Raw genomic sequence first — 11,949 nt, forward strand, 5'->3', positions numbered from 1 at the left:
CCGCTGCCGGCTGATAACATCTCGCCGTGCGGCCGTGGCCGTGGCCGTGGACTAGCTCCATCAGCTTTCATTTCGTCTTGGTGGAAGAAAAAGAAGTGTATTCAATTGTAAAGCTGTTTATATACTCCTATATTTATAGTTTTCCTGAAAACTGTAGGTAATAAAAAGTAGCCTCTTTTTAGAGTGACATGATATATATATATATACATATATATATATATACACACACACATAATATATATATATATATATATACACACACACCGATATATATAGTCCCAGCTGTCATAGGTATTGAATGTCTTAGGATAATATTTGGTTAGTACAGCTTTAATAATCAGTTTTATATTTAAACAAGTTGTATATATAATGTAGTCCATCTGTTTCAAATTACTTGTCCTTCTATATTTGTTTTTTTTTCAAACATTTTAATCTTTGATATTAATGATGAACTCTAAGTTCCACTCGAGGCACTCAAGACTGTTGTAAAGTCCGATCTTTCGGTGAGTTGAGATAATTACGATTTGGGAGACACGTTGACGACCCGACTACAACCGTGCAAGACGTTGCGTTGCGCCTTAGCAATCGATACACCTCTCCGTGGGTTGTTGATCTTGCTGGTGCAGATCAACCATATTCCTGTAAGCAAATCGAAGAAACAAGCAAAAACAAGATAAAATCAATTTGATATTGCAAATAGGAATTGAATACAAATGATAAGTTGGAGTTCCGAATACAAGCAGACGGACGGTCTAGTTGACACGCGCGCTGCAAGGAAATAGCAATGGCTAAACTTTCATCTAAACAAAACCCAAGAAACCCTGAAGACACCTAGCTATATATAGGGGTGGGAGGATGACCTAGGGGTGCCTAGGGTCGTGCTCCACCTGGTTGGGGCGCACCCCACATGGGCTCTACCTGGGCCGGGGTCCCAAATGAAGTTACAAGCCCATAGGCCCATTATAGATGACGCAACACCTTGTTCCTGTGATTCCGGCCACACGAGATGGAATTCGGAGATGAGGCTGGATCCGTTGGAAAGAGAGCTCCGAGAGCTTTCCATCAAGTACTCACGAGCCGAAAATGGAGGTCGTATGCAGATTCGGCGGCCGTTTGAAGTCAATAGTGTAGCAGGTGGCCGAATCGGATTCCAGCACTTGGACGACTTGATCTCGATATATTCTTGTTCATCCATGATGTGAGCAATGGTTGCATCCGTGGTAGCCATGATCACATCAATTAATCACTAAGTTCATAACATCATAAGATTTATATTTTTATTTGTAGATTCACTATGAGAAATACTCTCACGAGATATAATTCATATGTGTTAAACTATATAATTTTATTTAAAACATAATGGTAAAAAATAGAATATTTAATTTGGAATAAAAATAAATCTAGAACGACAAGCAACATGAAATGGAGGGAGTACGTGATGAGTTTATAACTCTAAAAATGCATATTTGTGCACACCATATTTTTGAACAAAACATTTTAGAAACTACAAATGATAATTTTTTTTTAAAAAAATGATCACTATAATTCTACGAATCGATCTGCTAGCTCACTTATCGATAGCCGAAGGGAGTACATTTACTTTTTATTTGTCATTTTTTATTTTTCTAGAGAAGTATATTTTTTACGTAGCCTCTAATACATTTACTTTGGACTCTATAAATATGGCACAAACCTTGTCGTCCAAACCGCGAAATTAATTAACGCTTTACACAAAGCTCGCAACCTCGCACGTACGCCGGTACGCGGCACTCCTTGTTGCCACGCTGCACAGAGCGCGACGCTGCGAGTTGTCGCGACGACACGAGGAAAGCCGCCGGAATGGCGTTCACTTGCTCGGCGGCGGCGGCGGCGGCCTCCTCTCTTGTGAAGCTTCTTGTTCTTGTGGCGGCGGTAGCGGCGACGACGTCCGCCGGTGGCGGCGACGAGCCGACGTACGAGACCAAGTCCATAGACCCGAGCCTCGCCGTGATGATGCTGCCGGCGCCCGTGACGGGCCCGGAGAGCCTCGCCTTCGACGGCCGCGGCGACGGGCCCTACACCGGCGGCTCCGACGGCCGCATCCTCCGCTGGCGCGGCGGCCGCCTCGGCTGGACCGAGTTCGCCTACAACTCCAGGCACAAGTAAGCTAGCTATATCTATCCAGAAATTTTATGTTCTTAGAAAACTACCTCAAGTTACCTAAATTATGTTAAAATTTTTGGTAGCTCGATATATAGTATATGAAGATATCAAATTAATTTATTTTTGAGAATTACACACTACAACATAGACACTCAAAACACACACACACACTCACTCCTTTGGACACACGCACCCAAATCTTAAGCATTTTTAAAGACTGGACCGGCAAATACTTGACATTAATTTTATGATAGATAATATAATATCTCTCGGTATTTTTTCAAGGATTATAAAATTACCCATATCTATACAAGTCTAACTGCGCCGCATGCACTAGAATGCACTGACGACTGACCTGCGATTTGTTCACCCACCAGGAGCATCGGCGTTTGCTCGCCGGAGAAGAAGCTGGTGGTGCCGGAGAGCGTGTGCGGGCGGCCACTGGGGCTGCAGTTCCACCACGCCTCCGGCGACCTGTACGTGGCCGACGCGTACCTGGGCCTCCTGAGGGCGCCGGCGCGCGGCGGGCTCGCCGAGGTGGTGGCGACGGAGGCCGCCGGCGTGCCGTTCAACTTCCTCAACGGCCTCGACGTCGACCAGAGGACCGGCGATGTCTACTTCACCGATAGCAGCACCACGTATCGGAGGAGGTATCAAAAAAAAAACAAAACATGAAAAATCAATCAATCGTACTGCCCTTCTGTTTGCCTGCCATGCTAGCTTGCTTGCCCTTCTGCTTTCCTGTCTCCGCAAAATCTGATTTTTTCTTCATTTCTGGGGGTATTTAGATCCAGGATGTAAAGTTTAGACGTGTCACATCGGGTATTATATAGGATGTCGCATCGGGTGTTTGGACACTAATAAAAATACTAATTACATAATACGTCAGTAAACCGCGAGATGAATTTATTAACCGTAATTAATCCGTCATTAGCAAATGTTTACTTTAGCACTACATTGTCAAATCATGGAGCAATTAGACTTAAAAATTTATCTCGCAAATTTGTCACAAATCTGTGCAATTAGTTGTTATTTAGCCTATATTTAATACTTTATACAGGTGTTTAAACGTTCGATGTGACAGGGCGAAAAATTTTGGAGTGGGATCTAAACATCCCCTACCCCTACATCATGAAGTTATCCGTAAATATCCCTAGAAATATCCATAGCAGCGAATTTCACATTGGATTATTTGAGGGCTAAGTTCCCTATTTGATGGGCTAAGTTCCCAATTTAAAAAAGGTTGTATATATCCGATTGGATGTAGAGACCAGGTAAAAATTACTCTTCTTTAAAAAAAATCCCTACATATATAGATGATTATATTTTATCTAACCTTGGACACAACCAAATACATCCTAATATACACTCAATAGACGGGATTAGTAGTAAAGGTCGCTACGATTATTTTATATATATGTGTTATACTTTATTAGGCTGTGTTCTTTGCTCTGGGTTTCCAACCCCTCTCCCTCGTGTTCTGCGCGCATGCTTTTTCAAACTGCTAAACGATGTACTTTTTTGCAAAAAGTTTCTATAAGAAAGTTGCTTAAAAAATCAAATTAATCATTTTTTTAAAAAAATATCTAATACTTAATTAATCACGCGCTAATGGACCGCTCCGTTTTTAGTGCGTAGTATTTCTGGTTGGGAACCAGACATGCCGAACAGTCTAGTGTTTGGTTTGCTATAAGAGCAGTAGTTTTGTAATTTTAAATTCTATTTCCTTCATTCTAAAATATAGTAATATATTTTTAAGTACAAATTTGAACTATATTTTATGTTTTTGGATGGGGGTATATATCTAATTTAGTCACAACTCATTTTGCCAAAAAATATAGGCATGCCATATACATTTTGCTTTGGCTAGCTGCAAATGTAGTTATGACACGCGGGCAAATATACCAGTAAAGCATGGCTTAAATGTATATTATATTTCGATTTATCTCTTTGCTATTTAACTTTTGAGCTTCTAAAAGTGCGTACCTATATTAGCGCAAAGTTAATGGAAACTTAAAATAAACTCTCCAGTAAAAAATGGAGAAAATTTCTCTTGTGCCTCTAAAATTTCACCATGCCCTTGATATCACTTATATCTTCCATAACCCTAAAATTTTCTTGATGCACTATATGCCCCGGAGTTTCTTTATCTTTATAGATGCCATCTGTTAGTTGACTATTTATTCCTTTTGAATTGATCGTATTGCCTTTGACATATAACAAAAGCGCATAATTTCCCATATATAGGGTTTTTTGGTTTATGACATGAAAATAAGTGATAATTTTACCAAAATCACTAAAGTTTCAATTATTTGGAAATTTGAAAGGTAAATGTCAATAAACTGGAACACTACAAATATTCTAGAACCATATTTTTATTAATTTGTTAAAATTTGTTATCCTTTTTTTGCTCTTCAAATTTGATACAATTTTTTTTAAAAAAACTTAGTGATTTGTTCATTTCAGCACATCCTATTAATTATCTCATAATTTAAAATTATTCTTTAGTTTGGGGGGGGGGGGGGGCGTTATCACTCTCGGTTTATGAACTACTCCTTCTATCCCCAACAATACTCAAACCATAGCATCCCATGAAGAATTTAAGGAGGAGACAAAAGATTAAAATGCCTCTAATTAATAGAAAAGTTATATCGGTGAATGGATAGGTGAGGGGTACTAAAAGAATAAAATTTCTTAATTTGCGGACCATGATAAGTTAGAAGGTAGGAGTTAGTTTATTCTTGGATAAAACTGAAACTCTAAAAGTTGGTTTATTTCGAGACAAAAGGAATAGGAAACATGACTATTTTAAGAAAGTTTAAATGGTGAAAGTTAATCAAGTGGTGAACTAAATTTCGAAGTACCAAAATAAAAATGAAATGAACAATATAAAAACTTAGGAGCATAAAATGTATTGGACAAAACTTAAAGAATAGAACTGATTGGATGAACAATTAAGGCATTTTAATAAAATATGATTAATAAAGTACTAAAACTGTTATAACACTGGAAGAAAATGGATTTGTTTTATTAATTTAAGAAACCTTTTTATACATAACCTATCGTTCAATCGTTCAATCGTTTAGTAGTTCGTTTAGTAGTTCGAGAAGAAGCGTTTAAACGAGCGAGTTGATCAGCTTAATATGATCATTCAAACACAGTCATAGACAAGGTCCGTGACTCCGTGTGAAGCCACATGGGAATTATTCCACCTGCAACTGAACGCATTGTCTTCAGACACACAGACAAGAGCACAGGCTAGATATAAGAAAAGCTGTAAGAAATTGACAAATTTGCCAGCTCATTTAGAATTCCTTGTAAATATTACCTTCTCTCCTTTAATATATATACCGTGGGGCCTCCCTCACTGTTTTTGGTCAAAAAAAAAAAAAACATGGAACACTGCATTCATCCGGCCCCCGCATGTCGTGTTAGCAGTAGGGAAATTGATTTCATCCCTCGAGGGAATAGTTATAATTTTTTTAAAACAAAATTAGCAATATAGATTAATATGAAATATATCACTTCATAAACATACAAGTTTAAATTAATTTTTTACAAGTTATAACAAAAATAACAAATATAGCTGTGAATGTACGATAACTATTTTTAGTTTAATTTGTTCTTTTTGTTGCAACCTATAGAAGTTGAATTTGGTCTTGCATGTTTGTGGAGTGATTTATTTTATGTTTGTGGATTATCTATTTAGATGATATGCAAATAACGAGGGATGTCCCTCGAGGATGAAAATCCACATTCGTTAGCAGTACTACTATTAACTAATCAATGGCGCCATTCCATAATTATTACTCCCTTCGTTCTAAAATATAAATATTTTTAGCATAATATCAAATGGAACATTTTTAACTTTAACTATTAATAGGAATAAAATAAAAAAGATTAATTATGTAAAATTAATGTTGCTATATTTATCATTAAATAAACTATCATATTGTAATTCTTTTTATTTAAAACATCTCTTTTTAGATAATTATTCGTCAAAATAGCATCTCGAATTGAAGTATAAGAATATCGTTTATATTTTGGGATGGGGGAGTAGCAATTAATCAATTTATTAATTTTTGAATGATCGTCGTCTGCAGTCTTCACCTGCTGGTGGTGGCCACGGGCGACGAGACGGGGCGGCTGCTCCGGTACGACGCGCGGCGGCGGCGCGTCACCGTGCTCCACTCTGGCCTCCCGTACCCGAACGGTCTCGCCGTCAGCGATGACGGCACCCACGTGGTGGTGGCCCACACGGGCCTCTGCGAGCTCCGCCGCTACTGGCTGCGCGGGCCCCGCGCCGGCAAGTCGGAGACGTTCGCCGAGGTGCCCGGCTACCCGGACAATGTGCGCCGCGACGGTGCCGGCGGGTATTGGGTGGCGCTCAGCCGTGGGGCCGACAGTGCCGACGTGGCGCCGACGGTGGCCGTGCGGGTGGCGGCGGCGAAGAATGGCGGCGCGGCTGTGGTGGAGGAGGCGCTCGCCGGGTTCAGCTTCGTGACGGTGAGCGAGGTGGCGGAGCGGAACGACACGCTCTGGATCGGCTCCGTCGACACGCCGTACGCCGGCGCCGCGGTGGTTGGTCGCCGGTGACCATGTTCCGTCGGGCCGTTGGTGGCGCCGGTGTGTGTTGCACGGTGTAGCTACCCTGATTAAATTTCGTTACATTTAGTATATGTGATGTGTGGTCTCTATATATTAATTGGCTTGATTAGTATGTGTGCTTGATTTGTACTTGAAAATGTATAATCGGATGTAGTCCATCTTTAAAATTTTATTCATCCATTTATTAGATTAAGTTTATATATATAATCTTTGTAAGCTCACAATATTATAACTGTATTTGCAAGGTGAACCCATGGTTTTCACTTTTCAATGCATTTTTATCAAAATCCTCTTCTTTTTTTCATCAAAAGACATCTCTTCGTATTCGTGTGTTTTGGCAGCATTAGAAAAAACATTGCTACTTTAAACAGATAAATAGCGAAAAACCTATCACGTGATCGATCGCCCCAGGCGATCAATTCCCCTCCCCCACATAGTTTCCTTTCTTGGCACCGCTTTACTTTCCTTTTTTTAAGTAAGTTTATACACTGAAAGTTTATACACATCAAGTTTACACATATAAAGCTTATACACCTAATGTTTATACACTTAAAGTTGGTAGACCTATATGAGTCTTGTTACCATCCTTGAGGGAAGGAGATACCAAATCTGAGCCATCGATATAGGAGGATCGTACGGCTGGGATCGTTTGGTACCTCTTAGTACCTGCCCTCCACCCGCACGCACATGTATAGCGAGAGAGAGTGGGAGATGAGGGGTGCGGCCGCGCAGGGGATTCAGAGAATGAGGAAGGGGAGTAGAGCAAATCATGGATGGCAACACAGATATATGGAGATTAATCAATCATCTACTTTCTGTTTTATTCTAGATCGAGAATGCTTTACCTCTCGATGGTGACAAGGATCTGTGAATGTCTGTTCAATCTCTGGATGCATCACGAACTCATCTCAAACAAACTTTACATTGACTCTTAGAAAATCCTGCAGCTTCAGTTTGGCGAACCTGCCTAAAGGATGCGATGCAACAATCAATTAGTTGCTTCAACATTCTCTTCACGTACCTACTCTCGGCCATTGCTCACCGGACACTACGGCGGTGCGGCCATTATATTGACATTGGAACTATATGCACTCACTGGGTGGGCATCACCGCCTCTGCACGCTCGCCAACCCAAGTCCCCAATGAGAGGCGCTCGATCGTCCTACCTGCGACTCGCGCAAACTTGTAAATGGACGGATAGATATACGTGGTACCTCCCAGTACCTGATACCTCATAATATCTTCTCAAGGATAGTAAAATATCTCAAAGTTTATAAGCTAAAAGTTTATATACCAGATTCAAAATCATCTTTAAATGTATTTGAATTCGAATTCAAATTTGAATCGGTATATAAACTTTTGACCTATAAATTTTAGATGTGTAAACCCTATATGTATAAACTTTAGATATATAAACTTTTAAAAATACTATTTAGTAAATAAAGGAAAAGTGGTGGAAAAAATGATCGCCGGGGGCGATTGATCGATCGCTAATTAGCGATCCCCGATAAATGGGCCCTAAGCCGTGCACTCATGGGCTTGGGTTGGGAAACCAGATAAAATCCAGCCTTGTAGATAAACAGGCCTAAACGGAGCTTGCACCGGCAAAATACGGCTACAATACGACGCCCAGTGCTCCTCGACTTCTCTCGCCTTCCGCCGCTGCCCGCTGATAACATCTCACCGCGCGGCCGTGGCCGGGGGCACGCCGAATTAGCTGGAAAAATAAAAAGGGATATGAATATTTGATACGCGTCGGAGCAGCGGAGGTGACCAACATCATCATCAGCAACAGCAACACAGAAAATACGTCCACTGATTGTAAGGTGCGTGAATTTGATGAACCCGTTTATTTAATCTCTCGATCCGGGGTGTGTGGTTTTCACCGACATCTCCTCCCTCCCTTTAAAGAAAAAAAGAAATTCAAGACGGGATAAGACGTATTCTAGTAGAATAAATCTGGACAAGAGTAAGATTTATTGTACTAGAATATACCACATTCAGTTCTAGATTTGGTTTTTTTGACAGAGGGATTATGTATTGCTTTCATCTGTTTCAGGGAGTGTGAATAATAATTAAGCTGCCAGTTTGATCACACATCTCACTCGATGAATTTGGACCATACGGTTAACATGGAGTCGCCGCATCTGGAGCCGGACAAAGGTTTGCAAATTATTTTTGCTTCTACATTCACAATCTTAAGAATTGTCTTTCCGTTGAATTAATATATCATTATTACAGTATTTTTTCTTTTGATTTTGGGCCAGAGAATACTAGGACTAAATGATTAAGAGCATCACATGGGCACACGGCAATGAAAATCCCCAAAAGGAACAAAAATAAACACATGATTTATTTCCTCATCTCCAGCTGCTCTGTTTGGCGCTGGTTTTTTCTAAAGAAACTATAAACACTCCATCTTAACACAGCAGTAATCTGATTGCCTGACTAACCTTTCTGAACTATTAGAACACCGTAACAAGAATATCTATACTATATGGGTCACGACCAAGGTTATAAGGATCGAAATTTTAGGTAGTATCGTTTTTCTCAAAGTAGTATCGTATCGTAGTATCGGGATACTATAAAATTTTCTTTTTTAGTTTAATTAATATTTGTATTAATTATATATAGCCATTCTATATAAAAATTATAGTAATAATATATGTCATGCAAACAGAGACATTTATCAAGAGAAACCACATTAGTTGTGATACATTTAACTGATTTTTTTATAAACTTGTGCATATTTACTTTATTTTCAAACCATCTTATTTTAAATAATATTTTGTAGGATCGTAATTATCGTAGAATCGGGATACCACCTAAGATTTTGTAGGATAGTGTGGTAATGAATAGTAGGATCAAGATACTATGAAAATTAGAATACTAGGTGAGATCGGTATCGTTTTGGGTTGGTAGTATACTACGATACGGATCGGGATACTGATAACCTTGGTCACGACAAAAGACTTGCAATTTACTGAATAATCAAACTTGGGTATGTAAAAGAACAGAGAAGCGCACGTCTCTGTTTGGCACCTTGTGGTGGATTATGATAATCTGGTATGACTACTTTTAGACATTTTAGTATACGTCTAACTGCTTTGCTTTCAATCTGAATTGAAATGACAATATTATGTGCATCATGCTATACTATTGAATAGGTAAACATGGACATGTAATGTCATCTGTGCTCTTATTTCAGAATTATCACTGGAGCCCAAAAACATTCAAGCAGCAAAGGAGGAGCCTAAAAACTCTGAAGCAGCAAGGGAGCAGCCCAAAAACTCTGAAGCAGCACGTGGTATGTTCATAATTAATATGCCGATACCAGTCAGACTTAAAACAAATGTGCTTCCCAAACTACTAAGTATGCTGTATTTTTATAAAAAATTATAGAAAAGTTGCTTATTTATCTAATTTAAATATTTTAAACTAATTCTTAATCAATCGTATGCTCCAATGATTTATCTTTTCTTTTTTGGTTCCAACACAAAGTATCGAACACACCCTAATCTTGGATAAACACAACACCATGGGTAGTTTACCTACTCCCTCCTCCGTTTTATATTATAAGTCGTTTTGACATTTTTTTTTCTAATCAAACTTTTTTACATTTGGCTAAGTTAGCATTTTCAACACAAAACAAACATATTATCAAAATTTATTCAATGCTATATTTAGCTAATTTGATGTCTAGTATATGTTGCTAAATCTTTCTATTAACTTGATTAAACTTAACAAAATTTGATTAGGAAAAAAAAGTAAAAAAACCGACTTATAAAATGAAACGGATGGAGTGATCAGCATGTAAAAATATGTTCCCTCTTGTTCGTTGACAGCTAAAGTGGTGGCGAGGTACGTATGTGGCATGGCCTCCATGTTGCCATTCGAGAGGGAACCACCAGCTGCGGATGGCAACAAGAAGCTGTGCTACATCTGTGGAGACGACGACGGCAGCCATGAAGAATTAAGCTGCCCCTTCAACTACATGTACTACCACATGTCTGATGAAGATGCCTCTGAAGGCACCTGCGAGGGGAGTTGCTCTGCGGGGAAGCACCCCATGGCCGTCGTCTCCGGCTCCGGCCGCCGTCGCGAGTTCTTGCAGTGCGTCGTCCGGGTGAACAACTTCCCGACCAAGCTCCGGCCATGGGACCTCTCCTGGCTCTGCAAGCCGTTTGGGCCACTTAGGATGTACCATTTGGTGATGCGTAATAGCAAGTTCTCCAGGGGCTTTGGCCACGCCATCTTCTCGAGTCGACAGCATGCGGAGAGCGCCATCGAGAAGCTCAATGGCAGGATCATCCATGGACGCAAGCTGCGCGTCGACTGGGCTTATCCTTGCATCTAGCTAGCTAGTTTATTTACTCATGAAATTATATATTTGCTATACTTAATTTCTATAATAAAGTTATAGTACACTAAATCTAAAGCTCAATATGTAACCATGACACATCATCACACACTAGCAATAATTACATATTTGCCTCATGCAAGCATACAACATCATCTATAATTTATTCAATTCTACGAATCAACATGCAAACATATCCAATCATCAACCCACACATCATTTGCCAAATATTTTAGCAATTTTTTCTCTTATTTTTATAATATTTAGCATATACTTATCAATGTGTTTCATATTAAAGCACGGGTATCATTTGTTTGTTTCATGATAAACCTTGATATTTCATTTCTTTTTTCCCTTTCTACTTCTAGCTTGATTGTCAAAAAAATATATTGAGAATTGCTTAGTAATTCCTGCATCAAATCGCGGGGAATTACCTAGTTATTAAGACACTTGTTAGCTAGACGAACCATTTACTACATTATTATGGATATTATGTTCGTTATAATTTTTGTATTTTTGTGTTTTTTTATCAGTGTGTATCGAGCAAGTAGATTGGTATTTTAAACATGGTTGAAATTATTATGGATATTATGTTCATTATAATTTTTGTATTTTTGCGTTTTATTATCAGTCTGTATCGAGCAAGTAGATTGGTATTTCAAACATGGTTGAAAACGTGTGATTGAAACATGATAAAAATTGGTAAAAAGATTTTCGTCATCTCTCTCTTTCTTCCGAGAGCTACTGTGTACTTTGTACTGCCACTCATGTATTTTCTATTGGGTGTACAATAGAGAATAAACTTGTGGCGATTATAAGTGTTGAATAAATCTGCAGTA

General features: G+C 39.1%; 2 protein-coding genes across 2 annotated transcripts; both read left to right on the forward strand.

The window, feature by feature from the left end:
• The first annotated feature begins 1,625 nt into the window (after positions 1-1,625).
• Positions 1,626-7,025, forward strand: LOC127783637 (protein STRICTOSIDINE SYNTHASE-LIKE 10-like). Its single transcript, XM_052310828.1, has 3 exons — positions 1,626-2,141; positions 2,520-2,792; positions 6,246-7,025. Exons 1-3 carry the CDS (start codon positions 1,840-1,842, stop codon positions 6,736-6,738), a joined length of 1,068 nt encoding a protein of 355 aa, XP_052166788.1. The 5' UTR covers positions 1,626-1,839; the 3' UTR covers positions 6,739-7,025.
• Positions 7,026-8,423: 1,398 nt separating this feature from the next.
• On the forward strand, positions 8,424-11,188 carry LOC127785402 (uncharacterized). Its single transcript, XM_052312840.1, has 4 exons — positions 8,424-8,576; positions 8,810-8,913; positions 9,959-10,057; positions 10,596-11,188. The coding sequence occupies exons 2-4, from the start codon at positions 8,859-8,861 to the stop codon at positions 11,105-11,107; spliced, it is 666 nt and encodes a 221-aa protein (XP_052168800.1). The 5' UTR covers positions 8,424-8,576; positions 8,810-8,858; the 3' UTR covers positions 11,108-11,188.
• Positions 11,189-11,949: the final 761 nt, after the last annotated feature.

Source organism: Oryza glaberrima, chromosome 9 (genome assembly GCF_000147395.1).
Source record: "Oryza glaberrima chromosome 9, OglaRS2, whole genome shotgun sequence".
In the NCBI taxonomy this organism is placed as follows: Eukaryota; Viridiplantae; Streptophyta; class Magnoliopsida; order Poales; family Poaceae; genus Oryza; species Oryza glaberrima.

What these genes read in the sequence shown, in the direction of transcription:
- LOC127785402 (XM_052312840.1), top strand. Translation starts at nt 8,859, where the DNA reads ATGAATTTGGACCATACGGTTAACATGGAGTCGCCGCATCTGGAGCCG. An exon ending in GCATCTGGAGCCGGACAAAG is followed by an intron (nt 8,914 to 9,958) that starts GTTTGCAAATTA and finishes CTCTTATTTCAG; the next exon opens with AATTATCACTGGAGCCCAAA. An exon ending in AAACTCTGAAGCAGCACGTG is followed by an intron (nt 10,058 to 10,595) that starts GTATGTTCATAA and finishes GTTCGTTGACAG; the next exon opens with CTAAAGTGGTGGCGAGGTAC.
- LOC127783637 (XM_052310828.1), top strand. Translation starts at nt 1,840, where the DNA reads ATGGCGTTCACTTGCTCGGCGGCGGCGGCGGCGGCCTCCTCTCTTGTG. An exon ending in GCCTACAACTCCAGGCACAA is followed by an intron (nt 2,142 to 2,519) that starts GTAAGCTAGCTA and finishes TTCACCCACCAG; the next exon opens with GAGCATCGGCGTTTGCTCGC. An exon ending in AGCACCACGTATCGGAGGAG is followed by an intron (nt 2,793 to 6,245) that starts GTATCAAAAAAA and finishes CGTCGTCTGCAG; the next exon opens with TCTTCACCTGCTGGTGGTGG.